At 40.3% G+C, this 20,149-nt stretch overlaps 1 protein-coding gene across 1 annotated transcript in view; it reads right to left on the reverse strand.

Annotated features, from left to right (window-relative positions):
* Positions 1 to 20,082, reverse strand: part of cers1 (ceramide synthase 1) — a 33,883-nt gene extending 13,801 nt beyond the window's left edge. The window contains exon 1 of the mRNA XM_084723444.1: positions 18,872 to 20,082. Within this exon, the coding sequence (XP_084579570.1) occupies positions 18,872 to 19,123 (252 nt within the window). The 5' untranslated portion in view covers positions 19,124 to 20,082. The remainder of the gene's footprint in view (positions 1 to 18,871) is intronic.
* Positions 20,083 to 20,149: the final 67 nt, after the last annotated feature.

The following is a 20,149-nucleotide window of genomic DNA, read 5'->3' on the forward strand; positions in this document are numbered from 1 at the left end:
CTCACAAGGGCTATTTATACTATAAATATTTACAGAGAGACTGAAAAAGGAGCGTCAAATATTGGTTAAATTAAAACTGAAATGCTGAATACAGACTACAGCACAAGTTGGTTGTCACCTCTTTTGATGAGTAGTTAAATGGTGATATGGTTACTAGAGCTGCAACAACTGGTCAATTAACTGATTAGTTGTCACCTTTCAAATCTCCAACTATTTTGATAAACACTTTCTTTAGTCCTCTCTGACAGTAAAATATGTTTGGGTTTTGTATGAAACAAGACATTTGAGGACATCATCTTGGGCTTTGGAGAATTTACTGACATTTTATGGACCAAACAACTCATTGATTAATTGAGAAACAATAAATAGATTAACTGATGATTAAAATAGTCATAAGTTGCAGTCCATTATTCATGGATACTGAATAGGTACAAGAGCACATTCCTGGTACAGTAGATTACAATTTATACATTTATGACAACAGATGTCATGGTAACTTTGCTGAGTTATCAATTCCTTTCTCATTGTAACATAAACCGACTGATGGCGTCAAACTTGTGGATCTATTACTCAAACTGGACTTCCTGGATCATATATCCCCTTCTAATCGGTACCTGAAGCAACACACCCCCACCAAAGCAGCCCCATGCATTTTTTAATGCAGTGCTGTTATCCCCCAGCATCACTATAGAGAAGTGGCTCTCAAACTTTTTCTTGCATGTCCCACTTCACTAGCTGAAAAACGTTCAACTTACAATCTTTTAATTTCAATCATTAACAACGAAAGGGGAAGCACCTAATAAAAAAAAAAACGATTTGAATTTTAGTAACATAAAGATCAGTATGATAGCACCATTAAACTTTTTTGTTTATCTTGAGCTTAATTTTACCTTCCCCTGGTCATCTACACCAGACCTGCAGTGGTTCTGTGACCCACAGTTTAGAACCACTGCTATAGAGCAAGAGTTTCCTGATTACATCCAGTTTCAATGTTTAAACCTTTTCAACACATCTTTTTAGGAGTAAGTAAAACCTCAAGCCCACATCTGTGCCAAGCAAATTACTGCAGGTAAAAAGAAAAGGTACAAAATTTGCAGTGGCAGGGCCTGGTACCAAAGACTTGTTGATAACAGGTTCAGTTACTGTTATTTGTTGGGAACAATAGATGTTTTTGCTTCCTGACTAATTCTGAACATAGGTGTTCTCTCTGTATTCTGGTCCTGGCCTTTCAAGCAATCAAAACCACACAGCAGGGACAAACTCTTTGTTTAAAATGCAGATTCTGAGAGATTATATAACATCCTGCCAATGGCTCCATTCTTGTCTCTGTGTGCCAGCCAGCCCACCATCACACAGGGTCCTACCCGCCCACACTATCTATCTACCCTTTAGTTTTCTATGCCAGCCTACAGAGTGGGGGTATAGTGGGTCAAGGACACTGAGATAATCCACTCGTCCTCTGTCGGGTAAATGACAGGGCCTTGAATTACACTCAGCTGGGACCTAGGACCATTCAACAGCTCCCTTCTCTTCCTCTCTTCTCCCTGACAGACAGACTCTGGCTGAACTTGTTCTCTAGCTCAGGGCATCACTAGATTTCATTTCAGTATCCGCTAAAGAGAGAGAAGCAGTCTTAAAAGAGAAGGAGAAAGGGAAATTATAGAGGCAGAGTGCGTATGGAAGGAAAAGAGTCAGTGTGAAAGAGACTTCACGACAAATAAGCAGTTCCCTTAGCAACTGCCAAGGATGCTGGCAAAGCCCTACAGTATGGCTAAAAACTCCCTCCGTCTCCCTTCCACTCCAGTCCTTCCTTATCCATCCTTTACCCCCTCTTTCTTTCCCAGCTCATCTGCAGCTGCACCCCACTGCTCTCTCTTTCACCTCCCACTCTCTCAAAAAAAGTTCCCAGTCCCCCCCCCCCCCCCCCCCCCCCTCATGTCTGCCCTTCCTGGAAGCAAGTGATGAGAGAATAGAGAGGGTGAATGGACTCCACTGGCCTGTTGCATAAGGAGATAAACTGGGCCAGTGAGTCAGGATGCTGGCTCATGTGTGTGTGGATCTGTTCAATAAGGCTCGCGCTCTCATTCACCCTCTCTCATTCCTTTAGCTCTGCCTGGCTTCGATCTCTCTGGTTAATCTGACATCACTCTGCCCGTCTCAGTGTCACTTTTAAACCCAATTCTGTCACAGATTCCCTCTGTTCTCTTTACATCTTTTTCCAGACTGGGGTCAAATAGCACTCACAAAGGCTAATGCAATGGATGGTCGGAGTACACAGTCTATGTATCTGTGCTGGACAACTTATACAACACTATTTGAGATGACTTTTAAACTTTTCTCGAGAATATTGTTGGTTAGAATGCCATGTTCCACGCCACATCAAAAATCCCCTGCATTACAATCTATTCTTCCTCAGCCTAAACAGAATATCTGCCTCTTTAAAGAGAGAATGATCTCACCCACCAGACCCCACCCTCGCCATCTCCACCTGTGTTCTTAACAAGGTGATGAGCAGACAGCTGTCATTGGGGATAAAGCTCTTGCCTCATAGAGAGGCAGATGGATCCAGCGAACACTTCCTTTGCTGAATTTCTACATTGTTGGGAACAATGTTTTTCCATGTGACAGGTGTTATAAAGTCTTTATCTTGTCTCAATGACGTGTTGGAGGTTTTAAGTTCAAAAGGTAGCGAGCCCATGTTGCCTGTACCTTTTTGTCTAATCTGTCTACTGTGGCTGCTTCTTCTTACTATTCCTTATTTACAATATTGAATACTTATTTAGTACGGTTGTTCCAATACCAGTATCGTTATAACAGAGTATGCAAGTCTATGCACTAATCCAATAACACATAATTTATTAACCCTGAAATGGGACCCTGCTACTTCAAGGCAGGTCTTGCACACACACACACACACACACACACACACACACACACACACACACACACACACACACACACACACCCCATCCCCCCCAGGATAGTGAAGTCCTGTTAGATAGCATTCATTCTCTGCATGTATTTGTTCGTTTCACAAAAGAAACAGGCCGTACACCAATGTCAGCAATTGTATCACACCTATACAGTGTTATAGTTTTATAACACACAGGTACTGACCGCTACGCAAAGTTCAGACATCAGATTTGGTAGCAGGAAGGTAAAAATGGTATCAGAACATCTATTATTTGCCAACAAATGATGCTAAAATCTTTCAGATCCATCTGTGGACTGAGTGAGTGTTCAAGTGAATAGTTTTGGCAGCCTGACAATCAGACTAAGCTGCCATTGTGCTTCACTTCTTTCATTCATCCTTCTAATTAACCAATATCTTGTTAGTAGGAGGATTATTTTGTTTTATTGCACCCTGACCAAACCAAAATGAGTGTCTTACCTGTCATTTTTCACATTATCTAATTATATTGATTTTAAAGGTGTTATTTCTGTACATCAGACTTAAAACAACTTGTACAGCAGTGTTAGTCTTGTCCACTCTTGTGCTAATTTTTCAGTCACTATTCTTCATTGATATAGCTTGCTAGCAATGTAGCATCCTTAATCTCTACCTACTGCTCTGATTGGTTAAATGTTTTTAAAACTGGCGCACAAGACCTTCTAACTTGCTGAACATGAATCAGAGGTCTGGAACCAACGCTCTCATCAGAGGCCTTCAACTAGTTCAGTGGTGGAAGCGTTTCAGTGTAAAGCAGCGAAATGAACATCTTTGCGATATGAACAGCTTGACACAGCAACAGGCTTCATCACAGTTCCAGAATAAAACAGTCAGGGTGCAATCTGTGTGATAAAAGTAGCAGTAATGTAGGAGTGAAGTCACATCATGGGGCACGGTTAAGGTGCAGACCACATTATCAAAACGTCACTGAATCGATTCCAGACGCTTTCCTGTTCTCTCGCTCACTCTCCTCATCTATGCAGGTCACTAATGTTGGGTAATGGCAGCTTTTTCAGTCCTGCTGACCCTTCACATCTACATCCTGTCTACTCATAGGAAGCAGGAGATGGCAGACAGTGAGGCATGTTGGGAGATGATTCTGCTAGTCTGTGACTTAATAAAAACAAATGGACTACAAATAAAAGACATTCTGGGAGGGCTTCTGATCAATCAGGTCAGCATGACTGCAGAGGAATGTGATTGACTTAGTGGAAAATAATTACTCGCTAATCTAATCACATTGACACCAGTGTTTGCCATTAATTACCTGCATGTAATGACTGTGACGGCCTGCCAAAAAACTTTTCAAGCTGATAAACGGTGTCCTGAGATCACCTATTGAGTTATACAGTTTGGTTCAGCCCTCCACAGTTTTTTCAGTCGAAATAAATCTATTTTTGGCTAAGAGTTAAAAAGAAATGAGTTCAACACAAGTAACCACATTTGCTTCATTTTTTGATGGCTCAGTGTAATGTATACTACACTTCTCTTGACATGTTAGAACAAGATACCAGGAGGTTTAAAATGTTTCTTAATTAAATATATTTCATGTACCTTTTCAGCTCGAGGAGGTCAGAGTTCCTTGTTCAAAGTGAAGAGTAAGAATCAGGCATTTAAGCTTAATGTTTTTGATACCCCTGCAAATGAGTGCTTGACTGATAATATAGTGGAGGTTACTACTTCATACATAGGATGATGTCTTTATGTAAATCTCTATTATCCCATATTTACCCCCTATATATCCTGATTATTTTGATTTAATTTGTTTTTCTCAAGAGGCACCTGACAGCAACAAATATCCAGCAGTCAGTTCAACATTTTAATTCAGGTTAAACAGCATGCAATGTGTTGTTTTTGTCTTTCCATATGGATATGGTTGAACTGCTAGCCGACCAGGAAAAAACACATTACTCCAGATGGCCTGTCCAACACCACTGGAATACTGATGCTAAACCAAGAGGCTGCCTGAACATTTGAACTTGATTTGATTAAAAACACATGATTAGACGAGGCACCGCCACCACTGAGCAAACTAATTTGCACGCAAGTACGTGACTGGACAAGAACCCGCCTTGCATCCATGAGTGAGTAAATAACCACAATATAGTGACATTCAATAGCAGCTGTGCGTACAAACAACACACCTTCTGAGACAATTGACATTGCTCACTTTAGTGCACTGGAGCCCTCCAACCATTGCACATTAAATTTCAGGCCACCTTCTGACTTTCTTTTTCAAACTGACTAGTGTAAAATCTAGCTACTATTCAACAAGTTCAAAGTGTCTGCAGGTCATAAAATAGTCTTAAAATGCCTTGATTTTGATACTAAGGTTAACTGCCATTCACAAGACATCTTCAATACTATGAAACAGAGGATTCAATATTTTGAATCTATTGTAAGTTAACTGTTATGGCAACTACTACACACACAACTTCATCTGGCTCTTGCAGCATAGAAACTGCCTATCTTGAGTCTAAATTAAACCTGCAATTGTTTCAGTTCCTGCTGTATAAATACATTAAATATAGTCAAATAAGGAATGGGTTTGAAGCCCTTCTATCTTGTGTGAGCAGCAGGTTTCCCAGCATGTATGCGTCACAATGTGTGTGTGTGTGTGAGAAAGAGAGAGAGAGAGATGGGCAGGTGCACCTGTTAGGAGCAGGTCTAGCCTATTAGTTGGTCCCAGTGGAGGCATTAACGCCATGCTCGGTTGTCAAATTAACTCCTGGAGCATCAAAGTAAATGAACATGGCCTTCACAACAAAAGGCTTTGACAGGATTGAACTGAAACGTACAGTATAATATACTTACATAGACTACTACTATTACACAGGGTAATTCATGTGTACATTTCTGTGCCGGCTTGTCAATGCTTCAATGGACAATGGTGTGTTTTTTTTTTAAATTGGGTAAAGTCAGCTGCCAGCTCTAAACATTTACTCAACAGTACATGTTTACACCTGCCTAAGAATAACACAGTGAAAGCTGGGAAGTGATCACCTGCTGAGCAACACTGACCCTCTTCTCCTGCAGTTTCATAATGATTATCACACAGTGAGATAACAGCCTCTTCAGCTTGTCTTATTTGATTTTATTCTCTACTAATGTGAGATATGGCTTGTCTTAGTTTTCATGATTTTATCATTCCTTTATCTTTGTTATCTGTGGCTGCAGTAAGGATCAGAAAGGCTAAAGTGACCTCACAAGGAATTCTGAGCAAGAGCCTTATTGTTTTATTACTTTGTTTAAATTGTTTCTGCTCCATGAAATAATGTTTCACATAACTAATGTGCTGCTATTGATGATTAACTGATAATTGATTTTTAATGTTAATGTCAGTTAAGGGAAATACACAAAATTTGCAGCCCTAATATGAAATACATGAGGCAACAGCACTGCTGACAAAAATCAACATGAGTGTCTTGAGCAAAATTGTGTTTTTGTAATTCCTGAACCGTTTTCCATATATCACAAATTCATTAACCAACCATGCTGTTTGTCTGCTCCACTGGGACAAAATATTATTTTCCCACCCTGTTCCATTTACTACACACACAACAGAAATAATATTCAGCAGCACACACATAAGTAGCATACAGTAGTCTCTTTATTTGATTGTGCATCCACTTCTTTTGATTTTGCTGCAGGCGGAGAACATCAAGCTTGTGATGCGTGGTCATATGGTTTTTATTTGTGTCTGATGATTGACTTCCATACTGAAGAGTATATAATTATTATAGTGCTGCCTTTGTGTCTGCCATTATATACAGCATGTTCCCACACTGCATGAGAACAAAACATAACACACATAAGATATAAAGGTACAGTCTGAGTGAAGTGTTTAGATATTCGCTCAAGCTGCTCCTTGTCCAAACTGACAGTTACAAGACATATGGCTGTCATTCATAATGCACTACCCTGGCCATTTGGCAACACAGAGAAAATGAGGGCTGACAGTGTGTGTAACTGTGTGTGTGTGTGCTTTCAACATGCCAATCTATGTGTGCATCAACAGGCGGTGGTTCACGAGATCACCGTAATTATCCACCCCCAGATAATCTAAAACTAGCTTAAAACACACACACACACATGCACACACACTTATCAACAGACCACAATGTCGACTGTTTGAGATGGGAAAATCAATTTGATAACATGCCATTATTTTTTATTTACATGCTTTTATGGTGCATTAATGACTGAGTATCAGTACACAATACCTTTAAAGCACCAAGTAATATCCAAACTACTCCAACCACATGATTCCTGCATTCAATCCTTTTGGTACCCAAATCTAAAAAAAATGACTATTCTGTGGTTTCACTTGGAGCACATTACCCAATCATTCTTCATAAAAAAGAACCAAAAAAAGGTACTGAATGAATTGCTTCATTGGTGTTGGTATCACTTTAAGTGCAATGCTATTTGTACTGGCATTGTAATTTTTAAATGTTAACCAGCCAGAAATATTTCTGTGATGTAACAAACACAAAAAAACATATCTGGCTTGACACCATATGGAGCTGAATGATAACTACAAATCTGGCAAGCAGACACTGGAAACCTGCCTGTAAGGTCTGTCCTCATTCAAAAACATGATACACATATAAATTAATGATGTATTATGTATTATATAAATACAGACTAAAAAATAAATGTATAAAAAAATAATGATTTTTTTTTCTGGGGATGTGAAGATCTTATATAGTATTATATTGAGAGATCTCTGTTGATTCCCATCCCAAGTAATGGCTGATACTAATCACACTGCTTACGACAATCTGCATCGCATTATGCAACCAAGGACTGAAAGCTCTAACAAAATACCTGCACTTAGCTAAAAAAGAATTATTTCAGCACCCTATCTCTAACAGAGAAGAAAAGGTATACTGATAAACTTAATATTGTCAGCCTATCTCAGTGTCCCTTCTCCTTACCTTGCTTTTTGTGAAGAAATTATTCCACTGAATGGCCAGAAGTTAAATTCTTTGATATTTACAACCATTCTTTCTAATCAAAGATCAAAATCAGGCCTTTCATAATTTAATTAGCTTTGACCTCTGAAAAAATGCTTGCTGTAGAAATCTGCACACTGAGTGTCAGGATCCCAGTTTTCTCATTCTTCCTGCTGATGCCTCATGTCTGTACCAACTTTTATCTTCTTAAAGGCTCAGGTTTTTGATTCAGCAGCCTATAAAAACTTAGTTCTGGGTTCTTTACCCTGTTGGTAGTGCATCCCACCACACAGCAGCTTTTGCACATTTTTTTGTTTTTTGCTTAGCAGAATGAAAGTGACAAGAGGCACCTTCACACTATACAAAGTCACTGGAAAGCAATGAATTATTTTCCCCTCCAGTGTGTGTGTGTGTGTGTGTGTGTGTGTGTGTGTGTGTGCGTGTGTATACACCTCAAAGTTAGAGTTAGAGCAGCTTGTTTCAGCTGATGATTATAGCTCCAGTATTACAGATAGGCCTCATTACACAAACTCTACACACAAAGTCTAATGGAGTGAAATAATGATTGGATGTCTGGATTAAGGATAAGCTATTGGTGACAGTAAAGAATAAGGCACATTTCTGTGTTTTGTGGTGTAGCTACAGTGGAATTTAAGATCTGTGTAATTAATCAGACAATGTAATCCTGTATCTATTTTAGCTCTCACTTTGATGAGCTAATCTAAATTTGATCATTTAATTTAAAAATTATTTTTTCCCTTAAAAATGCCTTGTACATGTCACTTAAAACCTCAGTAGAAATGTATTAACCCCCAAATGCCATAGTGAAACAGTTAAGCTCCTCCTCCTGTCTCTGCTCTTTGTTTCACATAAACTGCTGCATCGTGTCAGTCTTTGGTTTCTTTACATCTTCTTCCACATGAGATCATGTGTGTGAATATGATGGGCACAGAATCAGATCTGTAACACAGACCGGCCACTCACCAGTCAGGGCCAGTCACACTGAAAAGCAGCCAGTTCTGTTCTCTGGCTGGTCGATCGGTGCATCCCTGCTGTAAATGCAGTACAGGTTTTGCAACAAGAATGATTTTTTTTTATTAATGTAATCTGTCGAAAAAAAGATGGAAGATGGAAAAGATGGAAAGGCGTCAATCTCAAGCCAGTCAAACCAAGGCCCTGCAGCTAGTGAGCTGGCTCCCAAAGACATGTATCTTGTATATTGCATCAGTTGATGTGAAGTTAGCAGTTAGCTAACTGCTAAGCTTGCTGTAGGTCTCTGCTTCATACGGAGCAGGTTGAAGAGTCACTGAATTTATAGCAGAGGGAACTAGTGTCCCAGTGTCAATTAAACCTACTACAAGCAGATTTTAATTGATTATGAAACGGTCTCAATTTAATACTCATGTCTCTAAATCATAATAAATCAAGACTATCAGCAAGAAGACTGGCTGTTTCTGTGTAGTATTCTTAATGTCTGCTAGAGGTTTCTCCTTTAAATTTTCACCTTTAAATTTTCCCAGGCAAAGTTACGGTGAGTAGTATTTTAGCCAGTTAAATTGAAGCAGGAGGAGATTTTTATTTACATAATTTTATTTTTGACATTATATTTTGTGGTTGTGGTGGTGGAAACACTACCAGTTTTATCCGGAGGGACTTCCTAAATCAACAAAACATGAAATTCCTTGCAGTGGCTTTAACCATAACAAACAAAATTTAAAGACTTCGAATTTTGACACTGTTACAGAGTGGAGTCTTTCAGACAGTAATGATCTCCACAGGTAGATATTTGTCATTCTTTGCCAGAATATCATGTCTGACAGTGTGGTCTGCGTAGTCTCTCTGAGTCACACATCGGCTACAGTCATTATGTTAGAACAACCTGTAATCACCACCGCATGTGAGTGAGCTGAGCTCCACTAGAGGTTCCACTTTTAACCTTTAGGTGTGGGATAACTAGCTTTGCCCTATGCAAATCAAATGGTGGGTGGGGACAAAACAGAAAAAGAAATGTGAGGGCAGAACTGCATAAAAGCAGATCAAGAGGATACAGAAAAAAGATGAGAGACATGGTGAATTGGAGGGAAAGGAGGCACAATGAAGAAAGCCACAGGCAACTATTCTGATCACAATAAGCAAAGTGCACTCTTTCTGATTGTGAGTCCATGCGGATGGACCAGTCTGTTCCACAGACAGAGAGAGAGAGAGACTGGGACACAGAAACTGATCTAATTGCATCCCAAGAATGCTTCTGAGATCATACCCATAACAAAAGTAAAGAGATGAAGATCCAATTCATTATCAACACCATGTGGACTTCAATGAACCACATGAGCAAGCATGCAAAAACCCACACACATAAATATGGCCTAAAAGTGTATGAAGTATGATGCAGAGCAAACCAAAAGAAGTTAGGTACTTTCCCCTGACCAGACTGCTCTCACACACTGTTATAGACTGGCCTTGTTAGAAGAGAGACAGCTGCCAAATGTGAAGCCTACAGTGACAGTGTGTTCTTGTCTAATGATGACAGCCTGTCCACTGTGTCTATCTGGAGGCAAGTAAGTGAGACAGAGAGAGTGAGGGAGGAAGAGGAAAAAGATTGAGAGGCTGGCCACAGCGGCTCTATAGCGGTCAAGGCCTCACAGCACATTCCAGTTGCCCAGAAGAGAGTCAGACTGTCACAGTCAGCAAACAGAGCTGATTCATGATCCTACTTTGTAGCTGGTGGTACATATGGCTGCTCTGGCTATGATTCACCATGTTAAAGAGCACAAAACCACTTCCCCAGTTTCTGCTTTCAATGGAATATCTGATAGACCGGCTATCTGTGTTCTGTTTGGGACGACAAATCCAGGCTCATGCTACACTAGATGATGGTGTATGAAAGTCCTCTGCATAATGTTTTATTAGATAAGGGATATTATGAAATATGTCTTAACACACCTGTGGGTTGTATTGTCTTCTATTCATTAGCTAAAAAATAAGAGGATGCAACTAGTGATTGTTCTGATTATAGATTAAACTAATGATTGTTTTCCCCACTGATTAATTAATTAAGTCTATGAGATGTCAACTGTGAAAAAAAATGCCTGTCACAAGTGACAGCTTCAGATATCTTGTAATATCCGGCTACCTGTCCAAAACCCAGAGAAATTTGATTTACAACAATATAAAACAGAGAAAAGCATGTTTTTTTCCCACTATTTTCACTTGAAAAAAAAGAATTCGCTAATCGATTGCTCATTTTAGCAATGTATAACTCTTGTTAACTGTTGCTTCTAAGATGTTAGGTAGCCACTTGCCACTAGCGAGCAGAAAGCAGGATGCTGGTGCTAGCGCTGCTGACATTAATCACACTCTGCAAACTAGTATGACATTGTTTACCCACAGATGCTGGGAACCTGCTTGCATTTAGTGATAACTCATTAGTGAGTTGTTATGTTAATTATGTCAACACTAATTAACTGATGTGCAGTGTTCATGATGCACAATGCAATCACAATATAATACACAGTACACACAATAGATTTTGGACAAATATTTAACATAATTGATTAATACATTTCAACTGTGTTCTGAGGAAAACAGTTACCAGGAACATCCCTAATGGGAACTGGGTTACACCTTTTCAGCCATGTTGTACTGTTGATACATAACAATAAATACCGCAAAGTTCTGTTTCGTCATCTTAACAAATAATAAGATTAGCTAATAGTGCAACATGGCTGTTAATCTACTATCATAGAATTTGACAAAATCTTCATATAACAGGTCAAAATGTTTCAGAAAGGCAAGTATATGGAAATCAGCTGATAAACTAAACGAACAAGCCACCAAATGTATGTCAATGGGGAATTTGAACTGGTCAGTTCAGCATCAGTGCAGAATGCCATCAGACATCCACGTTTTTGCAGACACAAGGTTTGGAACATACTGTGGCACTGAAATTAGGCATGCTATAATCTAAACATATATAAAAATATTGTAAAGATGAAATGTAAACAAATATGATTGAAATGTAACTGTGTCTATAACAGGGACAAATTATGATTAAGTGAAGCACAGCTTCTGTGTGTGGCTGACAGATTTGTGAACCCATAAGTGTTCTGTATTCATGATGTATGGCACACTGAAGCCCACAGAGCAATAGATCACGTGTCAGGTGATGGTGAAAGTGCTGCGTGCTTAAACGCTATGTGATGATAAATTAGACGACTGAGTCACGAGGAGAGGAGAGGAGAGGAGAGGAGAGGAGAGGAGAGGAGAGGAGAGGAGAGGAGAGGAGAGGAGGAGAACTAATAATAACCAAACTTCATAACAAATGCTTGCAATCAGTGTCAGAATTACAAGCAAGTTTCACCTGAGTGGGCACTTTTGGCTGAATGGATAGCACTTCCCCTTCACCACAAATCTAATATCAGGTTTCTCTCTGCGGCTCTAATGTACAACAATGAGCAGGGGCTTAGTGGAACGTGATCTGAGATTCTGTGGTTTGGGACCTTGTCAAACCTCAGGCTGCTTTCACATTTAGAACAACAGCAGGGGATGAGGTGCTACTCGGCTCAATGCAGGGAGATAAGCTCTGCAACGAGGCTGGAGCTGGCAAGCACACTGCTGCACTGCTCTCCTCTTTGAATGACTGCTTCAGTGTGTGTGTGTGTGTGTGTGTGTGTGTGTGTGTGTGTGTGTGTGTGTGTGTGTAAGGCTATGAGAGGCATTTATAAGAGAGGTTATAAACTGCTGCTGCAAGGAGGGGTTTGACCACAGCCTGCTTTGTTTGTCTATACTGAACAGCTAGTGTGTTGCCTCTTCCAAAATAAATACATGCTCTGATGCTGCTGGATATAAAAAGTTAAGAAGCGGACAGAAGTTGCAAGTACGTGTGAGACAACATATGCATGTGCAAGGGAGTGTGTGCAATTGTTTTAATGATTGGCTGCTGCATGCTGAGTCAGCAACTACACAACCCCCCTCAACTCACTTCTCCTCTCCATTCCTTCCTTCCCCTAGCATCGTCTTCCTTCTCATTTTATTTATCCCCTCTGATAGGAAGTTGCAAATGCATGATTTTGACTGACAAATGCATGTATGCAAACATCTGTATCTGAAACGTCACACACTCATAAGAATAAACAAACATGGATATAAAATGCAATGCATAACTCGTAAACCCCACAATCATTTAAATCATGCAAGCAGAGACATAAATCTGCACACAATTTGACAAATGTGAGTGCATAGTTAAACTAAAAAGACAATGAGGAAGCAGTACAGTTTCTTTCACACTTGTGTGTGTTGCATGACATTTAGGGGATTACTATTTTCTACAGAAGAAGAATTTCAACATTTCCCTGAGAAAAGCTTTTTACACTTAACTTAAAGGACACTTTTACTTCTGTTTAGATTTTAAAATGCCAATGTCAATTGTGCCAGTGGATGAGTCAGAAGATTGTAATGGGTCTTTATGCAACAATAGAGCTCAAGTGGCTCATCAACAAGTTGTTTAATCTAACCTGAATAGCTGTTACTGCTCAAACTTGTACATTCAAGCATCAAACAAAAAGTGAAACTTGATGAAAACCACTCTCTCCACTGAGCAGTGCTGTGTGCAGTGTGCACAGGAGTCATCCCTACCCCCAACGCACTCGCCTTACCTCACCCGACAGCATGCTCACTGACATGTGAAATGATGGTACCATGTGGATCCTGGCTTGCCCTCGTTTGGTTAACATAAGCACAGAGAGGCTGACGCATACAAAAGACTCTAGATCAGGACAGGAGACTGTCCATCCAACCTCAGCTTGACCTTATTTCATAGCTTATGGACATATCCATCCACTCTTAAGTCTAGCAATGAGCTTTGAATATAAATCCTTCAAATGCAAAAGAATGACTATCTCTTTAAGAAAGTCCAGAGTGGACCCTTTTGACAGTGAGTGGGTTCTACCAGAAGGCATTAGTCTCTCATAGGTAGCACACTGTAACAAGGTTTGGCTGCTGTTGCAGTACACTGACTGAGTACAGCAACATAAACATACAACACAGTCAAAGTAAAAAAAAATAATTAAATATCACTCAAACTGCTTTCATATTGGAATCTGACTGCTCAGTGGAAAATAGAGACCAGAGTAAGTGGAGATTTTAAGTGGGGCAACTTTCATTCTTCAAACGTGGCTGGGAGTACTGTAAGTAACAAACAGGAAACTAATTATTTTTATCCATCAGTTCTTGTGGCAGATGGGTTATAGATTTCACCACCAGCTACTGCAAGTAGAGCTTGATTTTAGATAACAAAAGCCATCTCTCTTGTAACATGGCCCAAAACAAAAAATGCCTATCACAATATCCTAGAGCGCAGGGTGATGTCATCAAATGTGTTGTGTTGTCAGAGCAACAGTTTAAAGCTGGGGTAAGCAGTTTATTTTCTGTGTCATTGTTCTATAATAACCTCAAAGCATAGTATAATTCAAGTGATCTGAGAGAAAACTAGACCTTTGCTCCTCCTCTTGGCTCTGTTTTCATGTTTTAGGAAATCAAGCCGGTGACTGCAGGCTTTGGCCAGTCAAAGGTCGGTAAGATAGTTGATCGTTGAGTCTTATTCTCAAAACATCAGTATTTCACAACCTGACACAACAATCAACTATCTTTGTCCAGAAGCACCATTAAATCCCCCAAATTTAAATGTACTATAATGTAAAACCAAGAAAAGCAGCTAAAAAATTACTATTTGCATGTTTTTTCCCACAACCAGACACTGCAATCATTCTAGGATCATTCTGTATCAAGCTTGCGCTGAAGTTGCGGCTGCTGCTTATTTTGGTGGGTCCCCGTGTTGCACCTGCTTGTCTGTCTATGTCTCTGACAAAGGCACCAGGCTCAAGAGTCGGGCGATTGGATGAATATATTGCCTATCAACGATGGACTGACTGCTTTTTTGGCTGATTTTTAGGGCGATATTTATCATTTTGTTTTGGCAATGTAATAGTCTGCAGAGTGACAGCCTCTGCTCCGCACCACGCTCTCATCCTGCGGCGCAGTACACACCCACTCAGCCGACCATGAGCGCGCTGAGCTGGGTGAGTAGTGAGAGGAAATCAGCCTGCAGAATCAGACTCTTTACACTCTTTTCACACAGTAAATTAACAAATTCAAACAATCACCAACTAGAGTTGGTGATTGCTGGAATATAGATATTAGCTGATGATAAAAATTTTAACATATCGCCAAACTCTACCAGGCACTAGACACCAGGTACAGCTTCAGCATGAGATGAACACACTGCACCAGCCTCAGACTTGTTTTTTCCCTTCTAAGCTTGTTGTCTCTCAAACCGCTGTCTTTCTGTCAATGCGAGACAGCAGCTTTAATGTAAGCTGGACACAGAACAACAAAACACCAGCTGCATGAGTGAAACAGAGGTGGTCAGTGGGTCATACTGAACCTTCAGAAAAAGGAAAAAAAAATCAATAATTGCTGGCAAGGCCTCAAAGCCCCAGAAAAGAAAAAAGGGTATTTGGGACAGCTGTATAGCATTGTTTGACAAACTAAAAGATGTCCATCGCTTGACAGTTATATTGATGCACATGTAATTACTTCAGACCCATAAATGGTGTTTTCATAGTTTGTCAGAGGTCATTCAGTCCTCTCATGTCAGTTCACATTATCCTAGTCTCCATAAGATCACAACAGGATAGGATTACACAGTGCTTTGTCCACTGATGTCTAAGCTAACATTTAATGTCCGTGAGGTTTCATGAGCTCTGAGCCTAATTAAGTATGTGTACTCATGATTGTCCATGCTGCCTTTTATTGTGCTCATATACTGTATGACAGCTTAGCCACTTTACTCTATATTGGAGCGCATAGCAATTATGTACTTCAACACTGTGAAAACCACACGTTCAATCATTACTGACAAGATATTAAATGCATTGTGGTTTACTTCCAGCTTAACAAATGAGAAAACATCCTGTTTTATTCCAAGTCTGTGCAATTTGCTATGCTCAAATAAGACCTCAAATAACGTAGTTAAACTCTTTTGACACCTCTCTTCAGCTTTTGTGATGTATAACAGCAATAATCGTATTGCATTAGCTCATTTTGGATGACCTAACACTGAACCCACCCTCTTCATCCCTGATGTAAGCACTGTTAAGGTGTTATTATACATGCACTAAATAACCAAGAGCACACTGACACACATTCTCAATTCATCACCTGACATTAAAAATCTCACCTCATCCTTCACAGCCCTTATAGTATCCAGGGTCCACCCCATAGTGTTCCATAGGAGTCAGTGACGCTGAGACACATATATAATGTAAACTGGAAAAAACAGGCCTCATTCTTTGCATTCTCAGGCCACATCTGGCTTCACACATGGGGCCCTGAACTCTAGTATACTGCTGTCGCATCATCATCAAAGCATCTACCACGTGCAGACACTCCATCTCCATCCCACGGCCATGGCAGCATAATGAGCTGTCAGCCACATCCAGGCTATCTGTGGAGAAGGGCCCCTCCCTGGTAACACCAGCAGGGTGGAGGTGCTCAGGGCTCAGGATGGGAGAAGGAAATATAGGAGACCTGAGGCTGGGCTTATGGCCAGTCTGTCAGAGAGTAGCCTGAGCATCTGGCCTCAGAGTGACATATTGTGGTAAGAAACAATGTTATGACGCTGCTTTTAGAGACAGTGCGGTTTGTAAGTGCATATCTTAAGGTAACTGAAGAATGCCATGATTTTTTACTCAATGGTAGCATCACATATCTGTTTATATCTGTTTTTTCCCTTTTCAATAAATAAAGTCATTGCAATAACGTAGATGCAATGGGCAATATGATCACAAATTATATACTCAAGATTTTTGTCATACTATCGGAAGCAAAGAAACCATTTCTTTACATAGTATCTCTGGGTGTATTAGGCCATTGTGGGCAATGTTGCAAATCAATAAGCACAAGTGATTGATGGCAATTAAATTTTTACATGACTTTTGAATCAATGTGAAGATTTGATTTAGTGGACTTGCCAAAATCAGGCATTCCTTTCTGTTTATTGTATTAATTCACAGTTTAATTGATCTTCCAGAAAATGTATTATTTTATTACATATATACATACAGTATATTGATACTGCAATATGAAATTGCATGCGCTAGATTTGATCCACTCTGACCAGCCCCTTGATTTATGGTGTGTAAAAGAAAGAGGGGAGGGAAGGGGATGGTAAGAGATCTGCTCCACTTGCAATTTGACATAATTGCAATTAATGACCTTGCTGCATTGTCCCGATAAGTATCTAAAAGGAATAATAGGACTCCAAAAGGTTCAGGATTATATTGACAGTTACAAATTGATAAAATGGAAAAGTAATATCTGAATTGTATTCAGCCAACACATTTCACACAAAAAAAACTTTACATGGATAGAATAGAGATTATGTTGTGTAATGCTGGACAATATATCAATATTATATTGTGATATGAAACTAGATATCCTCTTAGATTCTAGGGCTGTGTATTGGCAAGAATCTAGCAAAACGATATGTACCACACTGCAGGTGTTAGGATTCAATACACTGCAACATATTGCGATACTGTTATCATAGCAATGTATTGCAATTTAAAAAAAAAAAATAATTTTAGAAAAACTGTGATCGTATAAAGAACACACCACCAATCTGCTGATTTATTCCTGCCTCTTCCTGTCTGTACATTGTTATGTTGGAGTGGAGGAGTTAAACAGCTGAAGACAGATACACTGCTATCTAGCAGTTGGGGGTTAAACACAACACAAAATGAACCACTGCCGCTAATCTTTGCATGTGAACTATTAATCTGGACCGGTGTGTAGGATTTAGTGACATCTAGTGGTGAGCTAGCAGGCTACAAACACCTTGCATCAACTTTCCCTTCCAGGAGTGTAGGAGACTCTACTTTGGCCAAAAAAAATGCAAAAGGCCATCTTTAGAATAGTGTTTGGTTTGTCCATTCTGGCCTAGAGTAGAAACATGGTGGTGCAACATGGCAGCCTCTGTGGAAGAGGACCCATGCCCTCTGTAGATATATCATCCTACAGCAACAAAAGCATATTATATTTTTGCCATATTCTATCAATAAGTCTTACACATTTGACCTTTAAAAATTGTTACAGAATCACAAAAGTGTATTGACACCTTCTTAAACCCTTATATCCACATTACTGATGATTATTTATCAAAAGTCTTATTGTATTAATATTTTGTGAAAGCATCAATAGTCAGCCCAACAACATTATTACAATATCCATACCAAAGTAAAAAATATTGTGATATTTGATTTTGTTTATATTGATTAGCCCTATTCTGCTCTTTTAGTATGTTGATAAATGGCTTTATCACCCAAATTTGCAATTTGCCACCCGATCACCACAAGAAGTAATACATAAGAAGATGCATCTCTCTGGTCTTGGTCCTCATTGACTAGGGTCATTATACGGCATTTCTAATTATAAAATATACACCAAATTAAAATGTAGAGCAATTAAATGCCCACATACTTGCCTTTAATGTGAGAACAGAATAGAAACTGCTTACCTATATTTAGAATGTTAAATACAATTTCATGATTCTTATTTGTTTCACCTGTTCAGCTCAAATGTTTGCCCAACACAAGTACAGATAAGGGTATTTACTGACTGTATCTTAAACCTACAGCGGGATCTAATATTTGTTAACATGAGTTATACCCACTATCACCTGTTTACACCCACTGCCTCACATTCACTGTGTTTTTGCTTGCCTGGAGCATGTGCCCTGAGGAGCAGCTCCTGAGGGATGGGAGGCTCAGAGGCCACATTTCTGCAGTGCTAGGGCTCTAATTGGAGGAACGAGCCTCTAAATCCATTAATTAAGGGTGTAAATAAAATAACCGTGGGGAACAGGAGGGAGGGATCAGTGTGTATGTTGTGATTGTGTGTCACCCACCTTAAACAGACTTTCTGTCAGTCCCCGCCTGACCTGCGTCCACAAAAAGGCGCAAAAGAAGAACAGGGCGATTTCGGTGAAGGTAATGTATGCGTTATCCAGGAGAGTCCGTTTGGAGAGCTCCAACCCGCACGTACTACAGTCTCTCCACGCGCCCAGCATGACGGTGGAGGCTCTGGTGATGAGGTCCAAGTATCCCGGCATGGGCTCCACTTCCACCGGCGCGGCGTCGTGCCCGGTGTGACTGCTCATGGTGGTGCGAGGGGAGAACAAAAACGTGGAGGAAAAAAAGATACTCCAACAGAAGGACAGAGGAGGTGCGGAGAGCAGTACAGTCCAGACTGTGTGACTAATCCGTCAACCAGCTTGCTAGCTCACCTAAAAACGCTAAAACAAGCTTATCTATCCAGCTTAACCTCCTCAGTAGCCTAATTCTTTGTTTTCCAAATTAAGACATGGGCCCATTCTTCGCCTTCAGGACAGTTTTATGAATGATACCAGGGCCCACCAGGTCTGTAGACACATCAGCTGTGTGGCCGTATTCAATAATCACACAAACCAGTTAATAAAAAAAGGATCTGACAATTAATCTGAGCCCTTAGCGCCTGTCTGCTGGAGATTTCTTCTGTTCATCATTCCGCTACGCACACAGCCAGCTCCTCATCAGCGGCAGGCAGCGCGTCCTGGTTAGCCGCCTAGCTAAGTTAAATCATACGCACACAATAGTGAATGGGCCAGCATTGGCAGCGGCTTCCAAGCTAGCTGGCTTTCGGGGTAAATTAACCCAAAACGCGATGTAGCACACATACATACACGGATTCAAGTCGAGGTTTCTGTCGTCTTTCCAGCGCCAAGCCCTGCCAGCACATGCGATTAATGTGCCGCTCTGCCGTAACGTACGTACGCGCTCATCTCCTGTCCGTTATTCGCCTTATATAACGCTAACTGACGTCTCTGGACCGTTAGAGCGGCAGATTCCCGACAAATCTCACACGAAGCCAAGTTATTCCAGCGAAGAAGAAAGGATAAACGAGGAGATAATATCCCACGAAGAAGAGTCTGTCGTCTTCTCCTCTGTCAGCGCCGCTGCTGCTGCTCTGCGCTGGTCAACGTGTTCAAAACTGCGTTTTGACAAGTGGCGCTTTGCTTTCAATGGGAATCAACTGGTACGTTAAAAAAGGACAGCAGCGTACGTTTATACGAAAAAAATGAGCCGAGGGGGCGTGACGTAATTAGGGCTGCTATCTTCTTTTTGAACCCTATGCTTGAAACGCTGAG

Source organism: Lutjanus erythropterus, chromosome 7 (genome assembly GCF_056507025.1).
Source record: "Lutjanus erythropterus isolate fLutEry1 chromosome 7, fLutEry1.hap2, whole genome shotgun sequence".
Taxonomy (NCBI): domain Eukaryota; kingdom Metazoa; phylum Chordata; class Actinopteri; order Lutjaniformes; family Lutjanidae; genus Lutjanus; species Lutjanus erythropterus.